The following is a 17370-nucleotide window of genomic DNA, read 5'->3' on the forward strand; positions in this document are numbered from 1 at the left end:
GAATTTCCCCAATGATTTCCATTGCCTGCTATTGTTGCCAGGTTGGAGAATAGACATCAATGAGCAGATTATTACTGAATAAGTGCCGTTTGTTAAAATTATCATCACTTCCCTCACTTTGCTGATATCGAGGTAAACTGAAGGGATGGTAAATGGTCAGGTTTAATTTTTCCCGTATATTGTGGCCAGAACATAGCTGGGTCATTTTTCACATTGCTAGGTAGATGCCAGTGTTGTAGCTGTATTGGAATAGATTGGCTAAGATCATGGCTAGTTCTGGAACATAAGCTTTCATTACTACTGCCGAAATGTTGTCCAGGTCCATAGCCTTTGAAGTATCCAGTACTTCAGCCACTTCTTGATATAACACCGAGTTGATTGGATTGACTTAAGTCTAGCATCTGTGAGAGGATGATATGAATCATCCATTTGACACTTTGGCTGAAGATTATTAGAAATGCTTCAGCCTTCTCTTTTGCACTGATGTTCTGGGCATCCCCATAATTAGCAATAGAGATATTTCTGGAGCCTTCTCCTCCAGTTAGTTGTTTAATTGTCCACCACCATTCATGACTAGATGTGGCAGGACTACAGAGCTTTGATCAGAGCTGCTGATTGTGAGATTTCTTAGCTCTGACTATTGCTAGTACACAAGAGTGGATATCAGGCGAGGCTAGGATTGATCTCTGCAGTGACCCAGCTCCTGAACAACCAACTATCTTGCTAAAGCTGAGTGTTGGAATTTCCCACATACCTCAAGAACCTGACGTGGACCAAATGGGCATTCCGAGTCCACTCATCCAGCAGTGGGACAGGCTCTGCAATTTTCCAGGAGGCTGTCTCTAAACACAGCATCTAATTAGGGACATTGCTCCCGGTACAATCAGAAGTTCAGATCTGGAACCTCTACAGCACTAATGGGTGCAGCAAGGCAGGTCAGGACCATGTGGGTACCTCAATATAGAGTCACCTAGACTGGCCTGCACAGCCGTGATCAAGGCCCAGATCCAGTAACCACAATCTAGGCCAATAGGTGCATCAGGGTGGACATTCCATTTGATTGATCACAGCTGCAATTGCAACCCCTCCATTGTGGCATGGAGTCTCTGGCTATGTCATAAAGTTATCCTTTATTGGGGCTTTAACAGCTGAGATTCTTTTGCCTGCCTGCATGGAGTCTCTTCCAAGCCCACTCCTTGGTGAGGTGCCTGGCAGCAGGAATGCATCAGCACCTCCCCACTTTTCCAAATCTGCCTCCAGGATTGGGAAAATTCCACATCACATTTAAAACCTGCTCTTAGGTGGAGGACAAAATGGCCACAGGAACCATAGCCCTGGAAAAATTTGAGTCTTTCTCACACCATGTACAATCTACTCAGGGGAGAGGATGATATTAGCAAAGAAAAACAAAATAATTGTGAAAAAACATGAATGAAGTCACTGAAAAATCACAAAGCAGTTGGACATTCTACAGGATGGATTTTTAGAAGTACTGTGCCAAGAGCAGAACATTTAAACTTATTAAGTTATATCAAGTGACCTTATTGAATAATATGCGCCTGGATTTTTGAAGCGTGATGTAGATTCCACTGTGTATCCAGGAAGGCAGATGGACCTTAGAACCAAAACTCCCACCCCCATTTCTGGCAGAAACTGTTTTCACTGGAGAGGAAGGGTGAACCAGGGTGGGATGTGTCAGCCACATATGGGAAACTCAGTGCTGAGTTGAAACCGGTCCCCATTTTTGCTGGAGCAAAGGCTTTATTACGCAGAGTAATTTACAGCTTTAGAGCACTTCTAAATGCTCAAGAAGGACGGATAAGGCCTGTAAAGATCTTTAAAGATTGCAAAAACATTGCCTGCCTTTGTCTGCATTGCAAAAGATCTGTTCTTGCAGTTTCAATAGCTGTTGGTTGACATCACCCTATAAATGCTGTTTTATTGCATAATTAATGATTGTCTGTTTTCCACAACCACTAATTATCATGGGGGCAGTAAGCGCACAGTTTTATTGAGAGCTCAAAGTGGTTATTAAATTATTAGCTGTCTTTAATGTGGTGATGTGAATGCAATTTTTTTATTTTTATAAGGTATTAAGTTATTGAAGGAATTTAGTTGTATTGAATGGGCTTTCATGAATTAACATTTTTTTTTATAGAATGAAGTCTCAAATAGATATTTAGAATTTTATTTTAGTTCATCTCAGCATGGCTCTTGAGGTCAGCAAAGGTGGATACTGGTGTGTTTACATGGACGGTGTAAATGCAAAGGGCAGTGGGTGGGGGGACAGAAATTGGCATAAGTTGGCACTGAATTGTCATACAGGCTATAAAGGGCAGTACGGTATCACATGGGCAGCATGGTAGCACAAGTGGCTAGCACTGTGGCGTCACAGCGCCAGGGTCCCAGGTTCAATTCCCCGCTGGGTCACTGTCTGTGCAGAGTCTGCACGTTCTCCCCGTGTCTGTGTGGGTTTCCTCTGGGTGCTCCGGTTTCCTCCCACAGTCCAAAGACATGCAGGTTAGATGGATTGGCCATGATAAATTGCCCTTAGTGACCAAAAAGATAGAGGGGTTATTGGGTTACGGGGATAGGGTGGAAGTGAGGGCATAAATGGGTCAGTGCAGACTCGATGGGCCGAATGGCCTCCTTCTGCACTGTATGTTCTATGTGGGTTGATTACAATCACATAGGTTGACATGAGTTGTCAAGTATAGGCATGACAATAAAATGGAATAGAGCTAACTAAATAAGGTGTTTCTCCATCTCGCACTTTTCTATTGTATGAGGAATATTCACAGAGATAATGCTAAGTATTTTGAAGCAAATAAAGAGAGATGGTGGGGTGCGAAGGTTGAGGGATAGAGGGCTTAATGTTTCAGGACAAAACTGAGACAAAGTTCCAGAGAACTGAGGCGGACCTTTTAAACAGCCACATCGGCACTCAACAACCCCTGTAGCCAGCTCCAATCGGCATCCATGGTGACGGGCCCAACCTTATCCCGCTTACCCTTCCCAGGAGCAAAGACCATGCTATTAAGGGCACTTTTACCCAAGATGAGTGTGGTGAGCCGGCAAAATTCCGGACTCAGCTCATACACCTCAGGAGTGAATATCCAGGCCATAGGATTCTGAGAGGGGTTGACAGGGTAGATGCTGAGAGTATGATTCCCCTCACAGGAGAATATGAAACTCGGGGACACAGTTTCAAATTAAGTGTTCTCACATTTCAGATAGAGATGAGGGGGAATTTCTTGTTTGGAATTCTCTTCCCCATTGAAATAGGTTAGGGGCGGGAATCCCTGAATCTGCTCCCACCTACCATTTTTAAAGGTGTTCTGTCTCACCAAACTCCATGAAAATGTAAAGAAAATCGAATAGGTAAAGCGTAGATTGAAGAAAAATGATGTAGTCATTGCAAAGGGTGCATCCAAATAAGTTGTACAGAACTTGCGGTAGAAAGCACATTGAATAAAATCTATCTTAACTTTAAATCTAATGCTAATTTGTCACAAATTTAGATGTATTCATTTTTATTGTGATTTGTTTTTACAGTTCAAGAGGATGCTCAATCGAGAGCTTACTCACCTCTCTGAGATGAGCCGATCTGGCAATCAGGTCTCTGAGTTCATATCCAGTACAATTTTAGGTGAGTGTTGTTCAAAGCATTATTTTTAATGTTTTCTATTTTTCATGTGAGAGCTGAGGTGAATTTGATGATGGAGACCAATTGTTAAACATATATGGCCTTTTTTAAGAAGACTTCCCAATATCATTCCCAACACTATTTTGACGAAAGTGGGTTTGGGGCTTCCACATGACAGGGGAGCTCACCAAGAGAACTCTGTTAAGACCAATTAAAGGAGTCCAACTGGAATTTTGTGGGAACATTTCAACTGCCTGGAGGTGGGCACCTAGCAGCAGGCCGGTGGTCTACCATTTCGGCAGACTGTGAGGCCGTTCCTGCCTTCATGGGTGTGGGTGCAGCTATAGACGGCCTAGTAGAGGGTTTCTCCCAACAGTGGTGACCTAATTGCTGTATCTGTTTTTAAACCTTCCTTCCAACATAAGGTCAGGTGTCTGGATGTTTGCTGATGATTGCACAATGTTCAGCACCATTCGCAACTCCCCTGACACTGAATCAATCCATGTGCAAAGGCAGCAAGACAATATCTAGGCTTGAGCTGACAAGTGGAAAGTAACATTTGCGCCACACAGGTACCAGACAATGACCATCTCCAATGAGAGATAATCAAACCATTGCCCCTTGACATTCAATTACATTGCCATCACTGAAGCCTCCACTCTCAACATCCTGGAGGTTACCATTGACCAGAAACTGAGCTGGACTAGCAATAGAAATTATATGACTACAAGAGCAGATCAGAGGCTAGGAATCCTGCGGCAAGTAACTCACATCTTGACTCCCAAAATCTGACCACTACATACAAAGCACAATGGAATGCTCCCCACTTGCCTGAATGAGTGCATCTCCAACATCAATCAAGAAGCTGAACACCATCCAGGACAAAGCAGCCCACTTGCTTGGCACCCCTACTACACACATTAACTTCCTCCACAACTAACGTACAGTAGCAGCTGTGTATACCATTTTAAAAATGCACTGCAGGAACTCACCAGGGCTCCTTAGGTTGTTGGAGCTGCACTTAACCGGGCAAGTGGAGAGTATTCCATTACACTCCTGAGCTGTGCCTTGTAGATGGTGGTCAGGCTTTGGGGGGGTCAGGAGGTGAGTTACTCGCCTTAGGATTCTTAGCCTTTGACCTGCCCTGGTAGTCACAGTATTAAAATGGCTAGTCCAGTTCAGTTTCTGATCAATGGTAAACCCCAGGATGTAGGGCTTCCATTACTGGATTACTGCTGCATGACCAATTTCACAACCAACCATTATCACAGTAGTGTGTCTGACTTTTCACTTTGATTAACAAGTGCAGGTGATTGTTAAAGTGGGACTATGAATTCCAATGTGCTTTTATAAGGGATTGTGCACTTGAATGAAATATTTGTTATAAGGGTTTATGTAATTGTAGATTTTTTATGGATGACTTTTTTTTTCAATATAATGAAGTCTACAATTAGAACATATTTGATAGAAGTTTATTTGACATAACTTTATCTCATCTCTGCATGGGTGAAGAGGTCTGTCCATGTTGAATACTTGGTGAGTTGGCATGGTAGGTGTAAATACATATGAATAGTGGGTGGAGAGGGGGCATGGATTGCCATGAGTTGCCATTAAGTTGGTATAGGAGCTATGGGGGGTGAGTACCACGGCATAGGATGGCATGGAGATTATGAGGAGTTACAGGTGATGGGTGGGGTATGAGGTGGCATGGGTGTTGTATGTGGCGTGTGTGAGGGGTAAGGGCTGGAGGGATGTTTCATGTTTTATTTCTATAAAGATTTTGGACAGACTTTCCACCCAGCCTGCCTCCACACCCAGCATCACTTTCGGTACTTCCAGGGTCGTTAGCCTGGATCAAACATTTGGCAGGTATTTTTAAATGTTGGTTTTGTGGACCTGGGAATTCTCCCAACTCTGCGCACCCATTTCGCAGCCGGAAGTCTAGGCCTATCTCTCTGCATGTACACAATTTTTATATTATCTTGTCAATGTAACCAAAACAGGCACAAACGTATGGCATAAAATGAAAAATGGACAATATATGACTAAAAAGGAGCAGAGAATTTTATTCAGTGGTCAATTAAAATGCACTCTGCAGATAATTCACAAGTTCCTATTGACATATCTATAACAAAATAATTCATAACTATTGCACTTGTAAAATTTAAGTCGGTTTTAAAAGTCCAACAAAATATAATTTTGCAACAAAATACTGTATTTATGACTCATTTACAATCTGTCCACGTAGCACAAGATGCCAGCTTTCCCTTATTGCAAGATGGGATTGAAAAAGCTACACATGTTAACATCAAGCACGGCCTGTACCTGAGCTGCTATGAGATAACCCACGGCTGACTAATTGAGAAGACGTTTTAACCTCTACCTTAAAAATTTCATTGAAGGAACTTCTGAGGAACATTTCTGAACAGTCATGATTTAAATTGTTAAAAATAAATTCCACTCTTTCAGAACAAAATTATCCAGCTTGAAATGGATGATAGAGTTGTTGGAGTCTAAATACAGAATGGATTTAGGCAAATATGAAGGGCTTTTAACTTCAGTAGTTCCAGTGACTGGAACAGTTTTAATTTGTTTCGATCAAAGCTTGCAAAGCTCTGCTCCATGATTGATCTGACTAAGCAATTTTTTTTGATGTGTATGCCTCAGCTTCTTAGCACAACAGCAGAAAACACTTGTGAAAGCCTTCAAGACCTGACCTGACTTCTTCTGATGCAGTTCCTCACAATTATCTCCAGAGTAACTACTTAATAGCACCATTATGTGTGTTTGTCAAATGCAGGAAGAATAAATGGCCAAACAATTAAATAATGAGTTACCCCAAAGTGAACAGTTTCAGTTTGACCACTATATCCTAGGAGAAAAAAATATGATTTTAAAAAAGTATACAGCTGCCAGGAGGAAGTAGGCGGACCAACACCATTTCCTAACCCCATTATTATTCTCAAAAGTAAACAGGAAAGTGAATCTGCATTTCAAAGTAAACAGGAAAGTGAATCTGCATTTCAAGTGGGTAATTAAAAGAGAAACATTTATACTTTGTACCACAGCCCAAGGATGAAATGATGACGATTTCAAGTTCACATAAGACATGCGTCAGTTGTCAAAATAACAAACTCTGTTAAAATCATTAGCCTATAGGTGCAGGTAGGCAATAGCTGTATTGTGCTCAGTGAAGCATTTCATTTCTAATGAAGAAGAATGTTAATCTTACCAATTTTGTTTTTGTAAATAAATGAATATTACATTCTGCGTCAGCTAAGCACCAAATTGGAGATCTGTGCAAGCATGGAACACCATCGCTAAAAGTTAGCCCTATCCACCCCTAGCAACCACCACCCTCCATGTGTTTTTTTCATTGTCTGGAGAAAGCTCATGGTATTGCCTTTAAGGGTGGGAGCAGTCAACTAAACATTAATGGAAAAACAGTGAAACAGATGGTCCTATTTCTTTGTTACTTCCTGAAGCTTTTGTTAGGAATAATGATTCAGTATTTGCATATTTGTTTTGGGAATCTGCTTCTGTAAGAAAGTTAAGTTAATTTAGCATAAGGGTTATAAAAATTAAGGGAAAAATAATTTATACTGCTATGATTTGGTATTGATACATTGTTTTGTATATGTAACGACAGAAATAACAGCAATTGCTTAATTATCAAATCTATTGAAATATAGCATTCAGCAGTAGTCTTCCACCATTCACATAAACTGTGTTTGTGGTAATACAAAATGACAAGCTTGTTGTTTAAATTGGGCATTATATAGAAATGGTATTACATCTTCCATTAACAAGATCACACCCTGCTTTTTGAAATGTACTTCAGTGTATTGGCCAAATAGTGCAGTAAGTTCCTTGGTAGTGAGCCAAGGTTTTGCTTTGGTTTAGCTATTTTGGTCATTAATTCTCTGTCAAGACAGATTAGAATCATTTGACAATATAGTGAAATGGTTGCTATTTGTGGACAAATTATTAATTGTGACAACTAATTACAAAACTAGCCAGCAATGATTGTTAGGGGTTTTATTTAAGTTATAAATTGATAGGGCAAGGAAGTTATATTAAACAGATTTTGTATAAATAGCTAAAACTTTCCTACCAGAAAATATGGTCCTTGTTATAAGTTGTGAACTACAAAGTGATTTATCACTGCCTACCAGCAAGCTGTTTAGTTAGCTAGACTGCAGCCAAGGTATGGTATAAATCTTTAATACAGAAATAGATTTTATTTTATTTTTTATCGCCACCTTTCTCCGCCAGCTGAGAGACCACATGGGGAATTCTGCATTGCAAAATCTGGCAGATCACACTGAAACCTCTGACTAGGAAGTCTGCAATAATTGCTTGAAGCCATGCACGCAGCAATTTGATTTCTTCTTATCCTAATGGAAAATAACCTGTCTGCACCCTATTTTCCATCTCTGATAGCCCAAATAAAAGTGGGAGCTTGGTGTTGATAGAGTAATTGATCTGTCTGTGTGGAGTTTGCACATTCTCCTCATGTCTGCATGGGTTTCACCCCACAACCCGAAGATGTGCAGGTTAGGTGGATTGGCCACACTAAATTGCCCCTGAATTGGAAAAAAATAATTGCGTACTCTGAATTTATATTTAAAAAAGATAGAGTAATTAATGCAGATCTGCATCCGCTGGTGCTTGGCACAATGAATTTTATCAAAGGTAAAATTAAAGACTACACTAACCTTAACATCGCAGCAGTTTGCATCCACTTTTTATTCCAGATTGACAACAAATAAAATTCACAAAGGTTAACCTAGATCCAAGAGTTGACATGGCTGCTTGTTTTTACAATCCTGGAGACTCATATGGGTGTTGATGAGTTTTTATAGTTTGAAGAAACTTTCTAATGGCTATCCTGGAATCTGTGCATTTAAAATATAGAGAATTGCAATCTCTCCAACAGGCAAATGAGGTTCAGGAGAATATAATATATTAACAATTCACAAGCATTGCTCTGAAGAATTATAAAATATTTTTCTTTTGTACTTCTTTAAATGACTTCTAATCGTGCTGTATTTCTTTATGTTTTCATGAGATGTGGGCATTTCTGACAATTAAGGCAGCATTGGCTGCCCATCCCTAATTGCCCTTTAACTAAATGGCTTACTAGGCCTTTTAATAAAGCAGTTAAGAGTCAACCACATTGCTGTGGGTCTAGAGACATATGTAGGCCAGACCAGGCAAGGATGGCAGATTTCTTCCACGCAACCAGGTGGATTTTTACAACAATCAGTGATCGTTGTCATGGTAGCCATTACTGAGTTGAGTTCTTTTCGTAAAGTAAATTTAAATTCCACCAGCTGCTGTGGAATCCATGCCCCCAGAGCACTAGCCTGGACCCCTAGGTTCCGGTCTAGTGACATAACTACTAAGCCATCATCTCCCCCTAAATGTTTAGCTAAAGTTGGTTCGAAAGCTTCAAAGACCAACAAGCAAATTGGAAGTGTTACATTTTAGTTATTAAAATAAATGCCCCTTTCATGGAAGTGACTAACTTAAAGCAGGAAAAGGTTAATAAAAACAGTCAAGATTTGCTGATTCCCGCAGCCTGCAGGAAATTGCATGGAATTCCAAGGCATCTTAAGAAAGCCCAGGCAGACATGCTCTTCCACCCCAGATCACCGAACAGTCAGACTTGCTCTTCATCTTTTTGACAGAGTTAGATTTTAAGCATATGACAAATGCAATATGCTTCAACCCAGTTGCACACAAGTCAGTGCTTCAACTATCAGATTGCCCCAGTGACGAGTCAATTCCAAGTATTTAAATAGACGGAGGCGTAGTGGTATTGTCACTGGACTAGTAAACCAGAGATCCAGAATAATGCTCTGGAGACCCAGGTTCAAATCCCATCACTGCAGATGGTGAAATTTAAATTCAATAAAGATCTGGAATTGCAAGTCTAATGATGACCATGAAACCATTGTTGATTGTCGTAAAAACCCATCTGGAAGGAAACCTGACGTTCATACCCGTTCTGGCCAAATGTGACTCCAGACCCACAGCAATGTGGTTGACCCTTAACTACCCCCTCAAGGGCAATTAGGGATGGGCAATAAATGCTGGCACAGCCTGCGATGCCCGCATCCCATGAACTAATTTTAAAAAAATTACTGTCCACAGCCTGCAACTGACATTTTCAAATATGATTTGCACGGTTGACTGATTTACATTTTCTCCATTTTCTGGTAAGCTTCACTACATTCTAAGAAGAACCCCGGAGATAGTATGTTACATGTTTCAAGTGCAAATAATTGAATATGTTTGTTGTTCTTACTATGGAAATAATAACAAACACAAGTGCTTCTACGTCATTTAATACCTTGATACACTCTGCACATCATTGTAATGATAACTGAGAGTACTTTCCTTTGCATCATATTTCTGGGAATGAAATGAGCGAATGTTCATAGAATATTAATACTTGAGAAAGATACTCAGTAACAGATTTCAGATCTAAATTAGTGCTAGTTTTGAGATCATGGACCCCAATAGTAATGGAAAATTGGGAAAGGTGTGTGGGGAGCAGCTAATCGTTCATGGAAACCAAATAGACTGAGGACACCAAGGGCCTGCTAAACACGGGCCTCATTACAATGCTGTTGGATAGCCTGGCGGTAAGCGGAAAGGTTAGCCAAAGGCAGGAGTCTGTGGAAGTGATACTCTGCACTTAGAATACAGTGTTGCATTCCAAGGAGGAAAGGACTGGGGAATCAGAAGGCTCCAGGCAGTATTTGATGTGTGGTGTGGGGAGTGGGGTGATGGTAGGGTTGTAGGCCTGATAGTTGCACTTACAACAAAACTATCCTGGATGAACAACTATCAACAATTAATTAAAAATTGGAGATTCTTCAAAAATTCTTTGTTGTCAATCTGCACAAAGTCAGTTTCACAGAACATTCCTGACTTACCAGAAAAAGACTATTTAAAGGATCGTGTAGCGATAAAATGCTAGAATGGTGTCAAACACTCAACACATTTGAATGGCATGTTTCTGTCCTCCAATAAACACTGGTACTAACTGCTTTATCTTACATGGCACTGTTACCCGCCCACTTTTATTACCCAGAATAACTCTAAGAAAATAATATTTCAAATACTGAAAATCAGATAAAAAATAGGAAATATGGAAAACACGGAGAAGATTTGTGTTTGAGATAGAGCCTTTTTATCATCAGTACAGTGCCTATCAGTAAGTTTTTGTTTCAAGGGACTAAATGGGCATGGTTTGGTGTCAGCTTTGCCTTGCATATGGACCTAAATGATGGAGTTAGTTGAGCTTATAATGTTGGCTACTTTCCTGTGTTCTTCACTGGAATTTCTATGAAAGTTCTCCTGATAGCCCACTGAAACTTTGTGGAAGATCAGCTGAAGTCCTGAAGAAAGGTATAAATGACTGTTTGCACCTATTCTTTTGTGTTTCTTCTGATCTTCCACTGATGTTATGGTCCACATTTGGGAGAAATCCCAGAAACATTCTTCTGCTTTCAGCTCTTGATAGGACCATTGGACCACAGTATGCAGAAACCCAGCAGGTACAGATGTTCTAATTTGCTACAATTATTTATTTGCAGACAAACAACATGAGGTGGAAATGCCATCACAAGCACAGAAAGAAGAAAAGAAAAAGAAGCCAATGTCACAAATTAGTGGGGTGAAGAAACTCATGCATAGCTCGAGCTTAACAAATTCCAGCATTACAAGATTTGGAGTCAAAACTGACCAGGAGGAACTCTTGGCAAAGGTGTGTTTACTTCAGACACTGGATTTCATGCTTATTTTCAATTTATAATACTCTCCACTTCCAGTCATCTGATAAATGAAAGGAAATATTTGACATTGCAGCACAAATCTTTTATTGGCAAAATATCTGATCAATTGATTTACGATATATTTTTCAATCATTTGGGCCGGATAAATATGCTCCTGAGATCCCAAAAGGAAAAAAACACACCGGCCAGAATTCTTCAGTCATTGCCAATCACTTTTTCCCACTGGCAGTGCAAACTGCGACCCTTCCCCACCCTGCCCCCAGCTGGTTTTGCAGTAGCAAAATCCAATTGACAAGCGGCGGGAGTATGGAATTCTGCCGCAAGCGAATGGCCGCGCGGCCCGGAAACACATGGCAGGGGTCCGGAGAATCCAGCCCACCTTTTCTGATAGCGTAGTCAAGATGCTGAAAATGATTGTACTTTTAGGTGACATGACACCATTGCTTGCAATCTGGGTTAAAACATTTTTAATCTCTTAGTGGACACATCATATTTAGTGTAAAATTTAAAGGTAATGCACTTCATTAAATGTTTGTTCTCATTTGGTATGCTTCATGTATAATATTTGTTCAATAGGAATTAGAAGAAATTAACAAATGGGGCCTTAATGTCTTTAAAGTTGCCGAATATTCTGGAAACCGACCTTTAACAGTTGTCATGTACACAATTTTTCAGGTGAGTTTGGAGAGTATTCATGTTTGACCATTTAAAGATGTTTCATTTGGCGATAGGAGCCGCACGAGTGCTCTCCAACACTGTTGTGTATCGTAAAGAGCTAACGACAGGCTACAAATTGTTTTGCAAATGTCAAAGATACAGTCAGTTGTTAGAACTGAAGAAAGAAAGTGTATGAACCTATTGGAAAATGTTATACCCAAAATGTCAACTGAATTGTAGCGTTTAAATTACAGTCACTGATTAATTGCATTTTGCATTGTTCAAGCACGAGAACGATCGGAACTGGCCAAGGATGCCCTGACATTATAGCATGCAATATATAGTCAGTTAATACCTGCCTTCACCAGATCAGCACTATTGGGAAGTTCACTACTAGTGCCTAAGCCCAGGCTTTTTAAAAGCTACAAAAGATCTTAAAATAAGTTTGTGCCTCAAAAGGTAGATAGAACAAAGAACAAAGAAATGTACAGCACAGAACAGGCCCTTCGGCCCTCCAAGCCCGTGCCGACCATGCTGCCCGACTAAACTACAATCTTCTACACTTCCTGGGTCCGTATCCCTCTATTCCCATCCTATTCATGTATTTGTCAAGATGCCCCTTAAATGTCACTATCGTCCCTGCTTCCACCACCTCCTCCGGTAGCGAGTTCCAGGCACCCACTACCCTCTGCGTAAAAAACTTGCCTCGTACATTTACTCTAAACCTTGCCCCTCTCACCTTAAACCTATGCCCCCTAGTAATTGACCCCTCTACCCTGGGGAAAAGCCTCTGACTATCCACTCTGTCTATGCCCCTCATAATTTTGTATACCTCTATCAGGTCTCCCCTCAACCTCCTTCGTTCCAGTGAGAACAAACCGAGTTTATTCAACCGCTCCTCATAGCTAATGCCCTCCATACCAGGCAACATTCTGGTAAATCTCTTCTGCACCCTCTCTAAAGCCTCCACATCCTTCTGGTAGTGTGGCGACCAGAATTGAACACTATACTCCAAGTGTGGCCTAACTAAGGTTCTATACAGCTGCAACATGACTTGCCAATTCTTATACTCAATGCCCCGGCCAATGAAGGCAAGCATGCCGTATGCCTTCTTGACTACCCTCTCCACCTGTGTTGCCCCTTTCAATGACCTGTGGACCTGTACTCCTAGATCTCTTTGACTTTCAATACTCTTGAGGGTTCTACCATTCACTGTATATTCCCTACCTGCATTAGACCTTCCAAAATGCATTACCTCACATTTGTCCGGATTAAACTCCATCTGCCATCTCTCCGCCCAAGTCTCCAAACAATCTAAATCCTGCTGTATCCTCCGACAGTCCTCATCGCTATCCGCAATTCCACCAACCTTTGTAATTAGATGAAACTAATTAACTAGCTGCCCGAACCTTAATAGTAAATTGAGGGTAACAACCAACTGAAAGTATCAGTTTTGAACTTCAGTTTGGCCTGTTTATTTTCGGTTCTCCAATTCAATGCAGTTATCTATCAGTATCCAATTATTTTCTTTTTCAATTAAGGGGTAATTTAATGTGGCCAATCCACCTACCCTGCACATCTTTTTGGATTGTGGGGGCGAGACCCACGCAGACACTGGGAGAATGTGCAAACTCCACACGGACAGTGACCCGAAGCCAGGATCGAACCCAGGTCCTCAGCACTGTGAGGCAGCAGTGCTAACCACTGCACCACCCCTTGTTCTTATTTTTTTTAAATTCAGCCATAACTGCTTTTCCAATGAGAAGTTCTAATTTGGTGGCCTGGTAGCACAACTGGTTGGTGTATTAACAAGCTGCATCCAAGAAGCATTGCACAGTTCCAATTTCATACATACTGACTACCAGACAGTTCTGCATGGGATTTGGGGAGTGCGAGTGAGTGACCTGCTGGGCCACACTGTATTTTTCACCAACAGGTAATAGAGTTAGGCAGGAGCGTAGGTGTAGGTTTTTGCCCATCAAATTGGCGGGGAATAAAAGGCCTAGAGCCATTGGGCATGGGAGGGAGGGGTAAGAGATAATACACAAAAAAAAGAACCAACTGATTCTTTATGGCACATTTTCTTTGTTTTCAGTGCCTAATCTGAGCCCATTTTCATTGCTTTTAGGAGCGGGAATTATTAAAAACCTTCAAGATTCCAGCAGATACTTTAATTACTTATTTGATGACTTTGGAAGACCATTATCATGCGGATGTGGCTTTTCACAATAACATTCATGCAGCAGATGTTGCTCAGTCCACTCATGTTCTACTATCAACACCTGCATTAGAGGTAAGCAGTGGTACTCTTTAAATATTTTTCTTTTTCTAGATAAACTGAGGATAAGCAGAAGATTTTGCGAAGAATTAATTCTATACATAATAATTCAATTTTACCCTCTTTCCACTAACCAGAGGGTTTATTTTGTTTTGTTAATATATTCTTGAGTTGAAGATAGAATTATGGGTGAATTATAGGCTCATCGAGGGTACTTTTATCTCAGGACACTCTGATGAAGCAGGTGAAATCAGAACAGTTCCCTGTTCTGTATGTGCACGATTTTCTTTCCCTGGCTTTAAATATAATGGAAACCTAACTATAAAGTTACAGCATGCAGTTTTGAAATGGAGACCAAATTATGACAGTGCACATGATCCAATTAACCATTGGCTCTAACCCAGCTTCACCTAAGACCTACACTTGCCTGTAACTCCTTGTGCACAGTATCAACAGTACTTTCTTTAGATCGAGAGATAAATAGATAAATACATTGATTGGCACCCCCCATCTGTGAGAGATGATAGGAATATAGCCTCAGAATTTGGTGAGGTCAGATAAGATCCTCTGCTGCACTTCTTTTGTTGATGCAACGAGCCAATTTTGTTTTGGCTGCAGAGCCTGGGCAGAATTTGGAAACAGGCTTGCCCAGCCTCTGCATCTCCTCTCAGCCTTATGAATTTAATCCTCCAGAAGAGCAGGAACCCCCATGTCTGGAGCTCGATTGCAAGAATTGTGGGAAGGAGCTTGCTTAAAGAGATCACCAGCCACTGACAGGACCTCTCACCAGTGTCTTTGACTGTCCTGAGCTGGAGCAACCAGACAGCGCATACTATTTGATCCATGTCCTGGGCTTGCATATTTTATCTCTTGGGGGGGGGAATAGGGTGCCTAGTTGCTGTGTTTCACCGAGTGCAGACACTAAAGGGGTCTTAGCGATGCAGAGGCTGTGCACTGGTAGGAGAAACTTAAGCACTCAGCTCCCACTTCTCAGTAAGCTAGCCAGTGGTAGTGGGGCATGCAACTGTACTTGACACATAACATCACCCTGTGGCAAACCACTGACATGTCAAAAATATGTGATCCAGCTGAACATTCCTGTCCATGGCCAATAAGACCAGAGCCGTTGTGGTGAACCACTGTATTATATTGTACATACTGTTCATACTTATGGTACTTACTGTTCTTACCTTACTGTTTGTTACATGTCTGGGTTTGTCCCTGCTGGCTCCGCCCCTCGGGCTCAAGTATAAAGGTAGCTAACCTCCAGCGCTGCCCTCATTCTGGGACCGGCTGCCAGCAGGTGTCTTTTAGCTTATTAAAGCCACAGTTTAATCTTCCGACTCTCGTCTGTCGTCATTGATGGCACATCAGCCTTTCAATCAGAATCGCCACCAACTGAACCACTCAGCTTCCAGCAGATGCATGCATACATATACATTTATACACATATTAATCTAGAAGCTCATTTCTAAATACATGCAATCAGTCTGGGTGGGATTTTCCAGCTGCGCCCAGCTGGCGACCGAAAAAGCAGTGGACCTTTACATGGTCTACGTCCCGCCCGTCGCTGCGGCAGGCAGGGAAGACCGAGAAAAAAGTATTTTTAATGTAGAAATAATACTGTGGTCTTCAAAGAGTTGAAACAATGGAGACATTGTTAAATACGAAAAGCTGCTGGAAACATCGTGACCTGTTTTCATTCTTCCCAATGTGACAGATCTGCACATTTTATTTCTATAGGCTGTTTTCACGGATCTTGAGATCCTTACTGCAATATTCGCCAGCGCTATTCATGATGTAGATCACCCTGGGGTGTCAAACCAGTTTCTTATTAACACAAGTGAGTATACTCTTACCATTTAATTGTCTATTGGCAGTATTCAGTGCATAAGGCACTATCTGGCTTTGGAGAGGTAGGAGGTTTCTTTTGAATATTTCCTTTTGGCTGTCAAAATTATTTCTGTTTCGGAGTGAGATAGTCGAGAATCTGCCCTCTTCTGTGGACCATGGGAAACACCAGACAGGCAGGTAGAGTGGGAAAATGGAAACAAAACCCATTAGAGAGAGACATTGCGTGCCTTGCAGTGGATTATTTCACAGTAAAACTGTCAGGAGATGAGAGAAGGTCAGCCTGCTCCCTTGTAAAGAAGGGGAGCAGACAGATCACAGGATAATTACGGATGAATACAGTTGTTTGAACATCCTGAAACATCCATCCAATTAGATTTATTCCCACCTCCAACTGCACTGTGACATCCAGCTGGAGAAATTTGGGGGAGGCAGAATGAGACCCAGCCCCAGCAGCTAGTTGCCATGTGGGAGTTGGGGAGCATTCAGTGAAGGTAGTTTTCTTGCCTAAGGTATGGTCAGGAAATGGCAAGAAGGGAGAGAAGAAAATATCGCAAATATTGGGTCCAAACAAAATAATAGGATGGAAAAACATTATAGACTAAAAATGACACTAAGTGAGAAGTGATCTCATGATGCTGGCAGATGTCTGCTTGTTTGCTGCCACTTCTGGAAATGGTTTCTTGTGCTCCAGGACATTGTGCACATCTCAGCCCCATGAGCAGTTAGCAAGGTGACAAACATTTCAACAGAGATTAAAAATAAAAAAGATCACTAATTTAAACGTACGACTGAGCACATGGGTGGATTCTTACCATCCGTGCACAGGCACAGGTTGGTGGAGTAACTTTGCAGAATCGCCCTTCGGGCTGGCCCACCCAATGTGTTCCTAATTTTGCCAGAGGAGGATGAGCACCAAGAGTGGCTACCCACCCAGCAGTGGCAGTTAGCCAATTAGTGTCAAGTAACCAGCCACTTGGGGACAGATTGGTGACACTATCACAGCTGACATACAGTAATCCATGCTGAGATAAAGCCCTCGGGTCCCTGGAGGGACAGGGTGGAGGCCAGGGAACCGCCCTTTACTTAAATTGCTACGGACCCTCCCATTGGGCAAGCTTGGTGCTGTT

At 41.5% G+C, this 17370-nt stretch overlaps 1 protein-coding gene across 5 annotated transcripts in view; it reads left to right on the forward strand.

Moving 5' to 3' along the window:
* The window catches only part of pde4d (phosphodiesterase 4D, cAMP-specific), a 1019730-nt gene that overhangs the window by 986717 nt on the left and 15643 nt on the right, over nucleotides 1-17370 (forward strand). For all 5 annotated transcript variants that reach the window (XM_072496986.1, XM_072496984.1, XM_072496985.1 and 2 more), the window contains 5 exons: nucleotides 3556-3649; nucleotides 11257-11426; nucleotides 12031-12129; nucleotides 14240-14404; nucleotides 16133-16232. In XM_072496986.1, the coding sequence (XP_072353087.1) occupies nucleotides 3556-3649; nucleotides 11257-11426; nucleotides 12031-12129; nucleotides 14240-14404; nucleotides 16133-16232 (628 nt within the window). The remainder of the gene's footprint in view (nucleotides 1-3555; nucleotides 3650-11256; nucleotides 11427-12030; nucleotides 12130-14239; nucleotides 14405-16132; nucleotides 16233-17370) is intronic.

Source organism: Scyliorhinus torazame, chromosome 3 (genome assembly GCF_047496885.1).
Source record: "Scyliorhinus torazame isolate Kashiwa2021f chromosome 3, sScyTor2.1, whole genome shotgun sequence".
In the NCBI taxonomy this organism is placed as follows: Eukaryota; Metazoa; Chordata; class Chondrichthyes; order Carcharhiniformes; family Scyliorhinidae; genus Scyliorhinus; species Scyliorhinus torazame.